Source organism: Mustela nivalis, assembly GCF_964662115.1.
Source record: "Mustela nivalis genome assembly, chromosome: 1".
NCBI classification, from domain to species: Eukaryota; Metazoa; Chordata; class Mammalia; order Carnivora; family Mustelidae; genus Mustela; species Mustela nivalis.
The window spans coordinates 201,028,481-201,039,131 of record NC_139020.1 but is presented as its reverse complement, the minus strand read 5'-3'; the positions used below and the strand labels follow the sequence as shown (position 1 = coordinate 201,039,131).

Here is a 10,651-nt window from a genome sequence, read left to right as displayed (position 1 = left end):
ATTTTTTTTTTTTAAGGTTTTTATTTTTATTTGTCAGAGAGAGAGCGCACAAGCAGGGGGAGGAGCAGGCAGAGGGAGAAGTATCCTCCCTGCTGAGCAAGGGGCTCCATCCCAGGACCCTGGGATCCTGACCTGAGCGGAAGGCAGGCTCTTAACTGAGCCATCCAGATGTCCTATGCGATGAATTTTACATATGAATACACACTCTTGTCACTGCCACCAAGAACAAGAAATAGAATGATCTCTGTGGGGCACCTGGTGGCTCAATGGGTTAAAGCCTCTGCCTTCGGCTCAGGTCATGATCCCAGGGTCCTGGGATCGAGCCCCGTAATGGGCTCTGCTCAGCGGGGAACGTGCTTCCCTTCCTCTCTCTCTGCCTGCCTCCCTGCCTACCTGTGATCTCTGTCAAATAAATAAATAAAATCTTAAAAAGAAAAATGATTTCTGTGCCCAGAAAGTTCCTGGGATCCTTCCTAGTTAGCAACTATACTGATTTCCATCACTGTTGACTAGTTTTGCCTATCATGTAAATGGTACAGTATTTATCTTTTTGTTTTGGCTTTCTACTGAAGCTTACATCTGAGCACTGCTTATATGTCATCTGCAGCAGGTAATTCTTTTACATTGCTGCTGAGTGTTCCATCCTGGTAATATGCCACAATTTGTTTATTCTTTTGATGTACATTTGGGTTTCTAGATGGATGGTTATGAATAAAGCTGCTGTAAATATCCCTCAACATATTTTAAAGTAGTTGAATCGAAGACCTCAGAGCTAAAAGAATTTTACAATGAAGGACCCTTGTGTCAACCTTTGGCAGCAGCCACATGATGAATTTTTGTATTCTGTTTATCCTTTGCTTAAGATACAGCATACTGAGGGGGTTAAAAGTATGAGCTCTGGGGGCGCCTGTGTGGCTCAGTGGGTTAAGCCTCTGCCTTCGGCTCAGGTCATGGTCTCAGGGTCGTGGGATCGAGCCCCCTATCAGGCTCTTTGCTCAGCAGGGAGCCTGCTTCCCCCACCCTTTCTGCCTGCCTCTCTGCCTACTTGTGATCTCTCTCTCTCTCTCTCTGTGTCAAATAAATACATAAATAAATCTTAAAAAAAGAAAAAGAGTATGAGCTCTGGATCCTGAATGCCTGGGTGCAAACAGCAGCATTTCTCGGTGACAGCATTGCCTCAGAACTCAATTAGGCTTAATGCTAGAACTATCTACCTCTGTGTAATTTTTGGTTTCATTTCATCTCACTATTGGCTTACTAACTTGGCTTTTTTCTTTTCTTTAGTAAACATTTCATTTTGGAGTAATTTAGGTTTACAGAAAAGTTGTAACACATGTTCATCCAGTATCTTCTCGACTTGACTAGACCACCACGTGCTATACGGACTCCCCTCCCTCCACATCAGACTGGAATCTCTAGGCAGTTGAGCTGGGGCAACTGGAAGGGCTCACTGCCTTTGTTTCCCACTCTCAGGGCCACTTGACTGTGCTGTCTGTTGTCCAGTGTCTGAAACTTACTGTGTGTTTTTTCCCAGTTTCCTAGTTACTTAAGACAGGGCAGTCAATCCAGTCTGTTACTCCATCATGGCCTTAAGTGCAAGTCTGGGTCTCAGTGGGTTTTATTTATTTATTTGACAGATAGAGATCACAAGTAGGCAGAGAGGCAGACAGAGGGAAAGGAGGAAGCAGGCTTCCAACTGAGCGGAGAGCCCGATGCGGGGCTCGATCCCAGGACTCTGGGATCGTGACCTGAGCCGAAGGCAGAGGCTTTCACCCACGGAGCCACCCAGGCGCCCCATAAACTGGTGGCTTTTAAACTGTGGACATTTATTTCTCACAGTTCTGGAGTCTGGGAAGTCTAAGATCATGGTGTCTGCGTATTTGGTGTCTGGTGAGGGCTTACTTCCTCACCGATGCTCTCTTTTTGGTATAATCTCACATGGTGGAAGGGAGGAGCTACCTAGAGTGTCTTTTATAAGGATACCAGTGTCAATCATGAGGGCCTTGACTTCAAGACCTAATCACTTTCCAGGGGTCCCCACCTCCTAATACCACAACCTGGGGTTTAGGCTATCGCCATATGAATTTTGGGGAGATACAAACATTCATACCACAGCAGTGATAAAGAGATGACTTATTCATCATTTATATAGAATTAAAGGTTGACTGCTTTTAGTGTGGTACAATGCCTTTATTTTTCTTTAATATTTAAAGATCTTTCATTTATTATAGAGCAAGCATGAGCTGGGGAAAAGGGCAGAGGCAGAGGGAGAAGCAGACTCCATGCTGAGCAGGGAGCCCAATTCAGGGCTCGATCCCAGGACCCTGAGATCATGATCTGAGCCAAAGGAAGACGCTTAGCCAACTGAACTACCCAGTGCCCCATAGCGTGGTACACTGCCTTTTTTTTTTTTTTTTTTTTTTAAAGATTTTATTTCTTTATTTGACAGACAGAAATCACCAATAGGCAGAGAGGCAAGCAAAGAGAGAGGGGGAAGCATGCTCCCCGCTGAGCAGAGAGCCCAATGCGGGGCTCGACCCCAGGACCCCGGGATCACGACCCGATCCGAAGGCAGAGGCTTTAACCCACTGAGCCACCCAGGCGCCCCGTACACTGCCTTTAGATAGCTGAGGTGTAGAAGTGTGTTTTGAACTTCTTCCCCCTACAACCTCTGGAACTATGTGAATACTTGTCTGACTAAGCCTTTGTATTTTTTGCTTACCTTTTGTGCTGTCAGGATATGTGACCCCTGCTCACATCATCTGTTCTAATCTCTGTTTTCCTCTTTCCCCAACTCTTCATAAGGATCAGACTTAAGCTTTCCTAACATGAAAGCCTTCCTTTCGTATTCTGGCATTCTTATTTGCTTTTATTTTTGCTAAAAGTACAGAGGGACTGTTTCTTTGCTGCCAACTCTTGTAGAGAGTTGAAGGGCAGGTGGGGAATTGGACAATCTGATCTATTTCACTTCACAGACATTCATTTGCTTGAGGGTATAGCTGCAAAGGGTGGTTTCCAGAGCAGTTGTTCAGTGGCGAAAATTTACTTTGAGCCTCTCTGCTATGAAAGGAAGAATAGAAATAAACAATAGAAAGAATAGAAATTAAGGGTTTTTTTCTGATCTCTTAGTATTCATTCATTCAAAGATTTACTGACTGTTCACTGTGTGTCAGGCACTGCTCTAGACAATGCTTTACAGTTATTTTGGAAGAGAAAGAGAGTAGACTAATATATATTATGATGGCAGTCAGTCCTTTGGGGAAAATAGGGCCAGGGAAAGGAGTTAGGGTGATAGGTGGGTGGGTGGGTAGGGAGATAAGCTGGTGTTTCCCATAATGCGAGGTCATGGAATGCCCTATTGAGAAGACAATACTTAAGTAAATGGCGGAGGAAGTGTTCCAGGCAGAAGCATGCGTGGATGCCTTTACGGCATGCATGAAGGTCCCAAAGTGTGACTTGTTCTAGAAACAAGAAATCTAGTTTGGTTGAAGTGCAACAAGGAGTGTAATAGGAAATTACTCTACACTCCAAGGAGTTGTGGAGGTGGTCATGGGGGAGGCAGGTGCACTAGATCATGTAGGCTCCTTTAGGTGGTTCTAAGAACTTTGCCTTTTGGGGCACCTGAGTGGGTTAAGCCTCTGCCTTCGGCTCAGGTCATGATCTGAGTCCTGGGATCGAGCCCCACATTGGGCTCTCTGCTCAGTGGGGAGCCAGCTTCCCCTCTCTCTCTGCCTGCCTCTCTGCCTACTTGTGATCTCACTCTGTCAAATAAATAAATAAAATCTTAAAAAAAAAAAAAAAGAACTTTGCCTTTTAATTCTGATTGAGATGGACAACCACTGTGGAGCTTTGAACAGAGGACTGACTTGTTATGATATGTACATATCCTTATTTATTTTAATAGCTTTTCATTTTGCTAGAATTTAAAGTTACAGAAAAATTGTGAGAGTAGTACAAAGAATCCATGCATAATACTCTTTACCCATATTAACCATTTTGTATTTTGCCACATCCGCTTTATCATTCTCTCTCCCTCCTCCCTCACCCTCCCTCTATACATAATTTTTATTAGCAATTTGAGAGTAAAATGGATACCTTTACCACAAAATACTTCAGTGAGTAATTTCTGTGAATAGGAGTATTCTGTTGGCTAATCAGTGATCAAAATCAAGAAATTTTACATTGGAGGGGTGCCTGGGTGGCTCAGGGGGTTAAGCCTCTGCCTTTAGCTCAGGTCATGTCTCAGGGTCCTGGGATCGATCCCCCCCATGGGGCTCTCTGCTCAGCAGGGAGCCTGCTTCCCTCTCTGTCTCTGCCTGCCTCTCTGCCTACTTGTGATCTCCTTCTCTCTCTCTCTGTCAAGTAAATAAAATCTTTAAAAAAAAAAGAAAGAAATTTTTACATTGATATAATACTGTTTAATAACAGTTATCCACAGTCCATATTTTACTTTTATGCAGGGTCCCAATAATCTATTTTATATCTGTTTTATAGTTGTTTCTCTCCAGAACCAGATCTGTCATTGTATTCAGTTTTTTAACAGCTTGGTTGAGATGTAAGTCAGATACCATGTAATTCACCCACATAAAATGTAAAATGTTTTTAGTATATTTATAGATATGTGCAACTATCAACATAGTCCATTAGAACATTTTCTTCACCTCAAAAGAAATGTTATACCTTCAGTCCTCTTTCTTCCCACCTCTCTACTCCCCACCAGCTCCAAGTAACAACTCCTCTCTTCATTATTCAGAGTGGCATAGTAAAGTCTCTGGCTGTTATTGTTCAATTGTCTATTTCTCCCAAATTTTCTGTCCATTTTTTTCTTTGTGTATTTTGGTAAACTGGTATTGGGTGAGTATATGTTTACATCTGAATTACCATCCTGAAGGATTGCCTTTGTATTTTTATAAAATGTCCTTTTTTATCTCCTTATCAACATTTTTTTGTGGTTTTTGAAAATTTGTTTTGTCTAATACCAGTGTAGCTACTCCAGCTTTCTTGTGGTTGCCTTTTGAGTGAGATATCTTTTTTTCATTGTTTACTTCTAGTGTATTTTTATCTTTGAATCTAAAGTGTGTTTCCTGTAGGTAGTGTATAGTTGGAACATGTTTTGTCAAGTAGTCGGGCAGTCTCTGCCTTTTAATTGGGCTATATAATCCATTCGCATGTTACTGGTATAGTTAGATTTTCATGTGTCATTTTACTTTTTGTTTTCTATGTGTCTCACATCATTTATATTCCTCTATTCCTCCTTTACTGCTTTCTTTTGGGATTTTTAAAATTATTATATTAATGGTTGCTCTAGGGTTTAACATGCTTGTCCTATCAAAATTAGCTTCAGATTTATTTTAGCTTAATTCCAGTGACATAAACATTACTTCTATATAGTTCTATTCCTTCCCACCCCATTTTTGATATATTGTTAAACATATTACATTTAAACATTATAAACCCAACAGTGTATTGCTATAATCATTATTTTGCCAACTTTAGTTCCTTCTTCTGGCCACCGCTTTGCTCTTACCCACCTTGTATGTATATTACGTTCCCATATATTGTAGACCCAACAATATGTTATGTACATTTTATTTTATTTGTTTTCTGTAAAGATTTTATTTATTTATTTTTTAAAAAGATTCTATTTATTTATTTGACAGATAGAGATCACAAGTAGGCAGAGAGGCAGGCAGAGGGAGAGGGAGAGGAGGAAGCAGGCTCCCTGCTGAGCAGAGAGCCTGATGTGGGGCTCAATCCCAGGACCCTGGGATCATGACCTGAGCTGAAGGCAGAGGCTTTAACCCACTGAGCTACCCAGCGCCCCTAAAGATTTTATTTTTTTAAGTAATCTCTACAACTAGTTTGGGGCTCAGACTCACAATTCTGAGATCATGAGTCACGTGCTGCATCGACTGAGCCAGCCGGGCATCCCCACTGTGTACATTTTAAAGCAACAATACATTATATACATTCTAAAACTTCAAAAATCAATTAAGAGAAGAAAGGAGGAAAAAATAGGCATTTGTACTGTCTTATGGGCTATTATATCTTTGAAATGTTTTCTGCTATTTATCTTTTTTCTCCTTCTGGAGCTCCCCATTACATGTGTATTGGTGTGTTTGATGGTGTCCCACATTTTCTCTGAGGTTTGCTTTACTTCCCTTCATCCTTTTTTCTGTCTGTTCTTTGGCTTGTATAGTCTCTGTTGCTCTGTCTTTGTGTTTGCTCATTTTTTCTTCTACTGGTTTATGTATGCTTTTGAGTCCTTCTAGTGAATTTTTATTTCCGTTATTGTACTGTTTGAACTGCAAATTTGCAATTTTTCAAAATAATGTCTATCTTTATTCTCTATTTGATGGGACATTGTCATTATACCTTCCTTTAATGCTTTAATTTAAACTGATTTCCTTCAGTTCTGTGAACATGTTTATAATGATTGCTTTGAAGTCTCCCAACATCTGGATGCTATGACAGGCAGTTTCTTTCTTTCTTTCTTTCTTTCTTTTTTTTTTTTTTTGACAGGAAGTTTCTGTTGCTAGCTTCTTTTCTTCTTTTCCTGCTTCATGGCTCTGTACTTTCCAGTTTCTTTGAATGCCTTGCTTTTTTGTTGTTGTTGTTGTTGGATACTTGACATCTTAGATAATATACTGTAGCAACTTTGAATATGGGTCTCTCTGTCCTCTGGGGGGTTGTTATTTGCTTGTTTGTTTAATGACTGACTGGCTCATTTTAGTGGCATCTCTTTTCCTCTCAAAATGTTAAGCCTTTGATGTTGCTCCTCAGAGAAGCCCAGCTTCAGGTATGCCCACAGTAACCCTGACGACACTGGTTTTGGTGGGGATTTATTTCCCTCTTTCCCTGACCACATTTAGTTCTTAAACTTCAGGAATACCAGCTGATTGCCCTGTTTTGAACAATGCCTGGAACACTGCCCTACAAATTTGTCTTCGCCACCCCCCTTTTTTGAGGGGGAGGGAAAGGGGAGAAAAGGGAATTTTTAAAAAAAATTTTATTTATTTATTTGAGAGAGAGAGAGAGAAAGCACAAGCAGGGAGGCAGCAAGCAGAGGGAGAAGCAGGCTCCGGGCTGAGCAAGGAGCCTGATGCAGGACTCAATCCCGGGACCCTGGGACCATGATCTGAGCGGATGGCAGATGCTTAACTGACTGAGCCACCCAGTTGTCCGGAAAAAGGAGAATCTTAAGCAGGGTCCATACTCAGCCAGAGCTTGATCTTATGGCCCTGAAATCATGACCTGAACCAAAACCAAGAATCAGACACTTAACCAACTGAGCCACGCAAGTACCCCTGATTCTTGCCCCTTTGAAGGAAAAGTTCGTGAGGTCTGTCATGCTTGTTTTGATCCCAGTAAAGCTGCTCCCAGCTGTCTGATGCCCCAGTTCTCTCCTGTAAATTAATAGGCCTGTGGTTTTGTTTGTACCTCCTAATGGCCTCTCACCACAACCTTCACTGTTCTTGAGTATGTGATGAGACTTGAACTTCTCCATGCTCTGTTGGAAATGAGGTCAGCTCCTTTGGAGCTATTTGGTTTATGATCTGTTTCTCCCCTGAGGCAAAATCTCTGAACCTAGATTCTGGAGCTGGGGGTAGGGAGAAGATAGCCTTCTTTCAGAGTGACACCTCTGCTCTAGTTGCTGAGTATTTGATGGGGACGGGAGTGTGGGGGGGGGGGGCAGCTGGGGTCCCTTTGACTTGCCTTTCCTAGTGTAGAACCACTGCCGTGTGAGCCAGACCAAGGGTGATCAGGGTCCCAATGTTCTCAGTACACTATGTCCAAGGTACAGCCTCATTCCATGAGTGGAGGCTGAGTGTGAGAAGGGAACCCCCATCTCTCAACCATATTTATCTGGGATTTAGCTTCAGCAGTAGGCAGCTGGCTAGAGGCAGGATGAGGTTATCAAACCTACCTGCTCCTGGAAGAAAGCCCTCCAAATGGAAGCTGAAGGGAGGGGAGGAGGATCCTTGTGTTCTTGGCTGTGCAGTCTGGAGTAGAGCCGCCAGCGTGCTGGGCTGGAAGGAAGGGACCTTGGTTGAACTGCCATAGATTCTCACCTTCATTGTGGAATATTCGTTGATCTTTTTGGCTCGATGTTTTTTCATTTGTCTCTTTGCCTTTATGGCTGTTTCTAGAGGCCGTAGATGTTTTTTTGTTTTGTTTTCTGTCTTTTATTTTACCAGTTTTACTGGGCAGTGGGTCAGTGGAGTTCCTCATGCAGCCATGCTGAAAGTTGATCTCTGGGTTCTTTTTTAGCATTCATTCTGCCCTCTGGGTTGAGAATAGGTGGGAGTCTGGGGATAAGGGAATGAGGAAGAGAAGCAGGGAAACTGTTGTAATAACTCAAATGAGGGATGTTGCTGGCTTGATTCCATAGCAGTATTTGACCAGAAGTTATAGGATTCTGGATGTATTTTGATGGTAGAGCCAAAGATTGGCTAACAGGTTAGATATGAAGTATGAGAAAGAAAGGGGTCAGGAATGACTCCAAGGCTTTTGGTCTGAGCAACTAGAAAGATGGAGTTTTTGGGGTGCCTGGGGTGCACAGTCAGTTAAGCATCCAGCTCTTGGTCTCAGCTCAGGTTGTGATCTCAGGGTCCTGTGATTGGACCCTATGTTGGGCTCTGTGCTCAGCGAGAAATCTGTTTAAGACTTTGTCTCCCTCTCCCTAGGTCCCTCCCCCCTGCATGCTCTTTCTTTCTCTCTTGCTCTCTCAATAAAATAAATCTTTAAAAAAGAAAAAAAAGGAAGAAAGAAAGATGGAGTTGTCATTGAGATGAAGAGGCATGTTTGGGATGGGTGTAGGGTGATCAGGAGTTCAGTTTTGGATAAATTAAATTTGAGACATTGCCCATTGGGCATCCACCTGGAGACGTCAAGCAGGCAATTAGATGTGAGAGTCTGCTGCTTAGGAAAGTGGTCTAGAGTTGGTAATCATCAACATATACTTAGCATTTAAAACCATGACCTTGGGTGTCATCACCAATAGAGTGGATGCAGATAGAATAGAAGGAAGATCAGTCTTGGGCCCTGGAAGTCTCGTTGTCAGGAAGTCGGGAAGCTGAGGAGACAGGGGAGTGTCAGCAACAGAAGACTGGGCTCGATAAGAATGAGATTTTTTTAATAGTACAATTTTAGATGCCTGTAATAACTTCTTGTCTTTTTTTCCTAGCTGAGTTACGCAATGTGACAAATTGTCAGTCTAGCCAACCAAGGTAAGGAAAAAAATCTCGTTGATGAGACCAAAAGAATTAGGGATATAGTGTTCCTAAAACAACCATTTAGCATAGGTAGGGGTACTTGCTTCAGAATTAAGCTTGGACCTCAGCCACCTAGAAATCTGGAAACATCACACTTCCTCCCCAACCCACCCCCCTTATCCTCTCAACCTTCTGGCTAAAAGATGGAGTCAGTAACATAATTCTCTCTTGGGGTGACTTATTTTATTACTGCTACTAAGAGGGAAAACAGAGACAAGCAGTGCTTGGAGCTCCATAGAATCAACTCTCTTTGAGTTGATTTCAAATAAAAGCTTATAAAGATGAGTATCGTATCATGAAACAAATCAGTGAAGGGTGTGAGTCATGTGAGACTCTTTTAGAAGAGGTAAATGTATGGGTAGATTGGGGCTTTGTTGGGGAAACTCAGTATGGAAACATTAGAGGCAATGTGAGACTCAGATCCTTTTTTAGTTTTCCCAGTAAACTTAGGCTGGTACATTTCTTGTCTTCAGTAATGAAGGTGATGCCATCAAAGTTTTTGTGCGAATTCGTCCACCTACAGAAGGTTCTGGATCAGCTGATGGAGAGCAAAACTTATGCTTATCTGTGCTCTCCTCTACCACTCTCCGGCTTCACTCCAACCCTGAGCCCAAGACCTTCACATTTGATCATGTTGCAGACATGCACACCACTCAGGTAATGATAGCTTTGGAAACTTAACTTTCCATTTGGATAAGATTCTGTTAGTGAAGTTTTCATTTCTGGTCTCTTTAGTTTGATAGATTTCGGATAAGGACAAAGATATAAATATTTTAGATTTAATATATTTTAAAATATTTTAAATTTAATTATTATTTTTCTTCTTTCATCAAACTTTGTACCGGAGTGACAGGCCTGCTTTACTTTCACTCACCATCCCGTAATGGAGGTTAGTGGAGGTGTATTTTTCAGGGCCACTTGGATGGTTGATAAGTCTAGTTGAACTTCCTAGTTTAAGGAGAGGATCTTAATTGTAATATCAAAAATGGGGTGGCTTAATCAAAAACATTAATTTCTCACTGTTCTGGAGGTTGGAATTCTAAGATCCAGGCCAGGAGATCCAGTGTTTGGTAAGGGCATGCTTCCTGGCTTATAGACAGCTGCCTTCTTCCTGTGCAGAGAGAGAGAAAGCAAATTCTCTAGTGTCTCTTAGAAGGGCACTCCTCCCATCACAAGTTCTCTACCCTCGTGACCTAATTATCTTCCAAAAGCCCCGTCTCCAAATACCATCCCACTGGGGATTAGGGTTTCAGCATAGGAATTTTGGGGAGGACACAAACATTCAGTCCATGGTAGAGAGTAACAGGACTAGGATTACGTTGATGTTAGTAACTTTTTCTAATTAAGGACAATTTAGTTAAGATCTAGTCAGTACT

The 10,651-nt window shown here is 42.0% G+C and overlaps 1 protein-coding gene across 3 annotated transcripts in view; it reads left to right on the top strand.

Moving 5' to 3' along the window:
• Nucleotides 1–10,651, top strand: part of KIF15 (kinesin family member 15) — a 71,939-nt gene that overhangs the window by 2,120 nt on the left and 59,168 nt on the right. For all 3 annotated transcript variants that reach the window (XR_014304593.1, XM_082705769.1, XM_082705770.1), the window contains exons 2-3: nucleotides 9,188–9,230; nucleotides 9,749–9,932. Coding sequence is in view for 1 of the 3 variants with exons in the window: in XM_082705769.1 (XP_082561895.1) it covers nucleotides 9,188–9,230; nucleotides 9,749–9,932 (227 nt within the window). In the remaining 2 variants the exon portion in view is untranslated. The remainder of the gene's footprint in view (nucleotides 1–9,187; nucleotides 9,231–9,748; nucleotides 9,933–10,651) is intronic.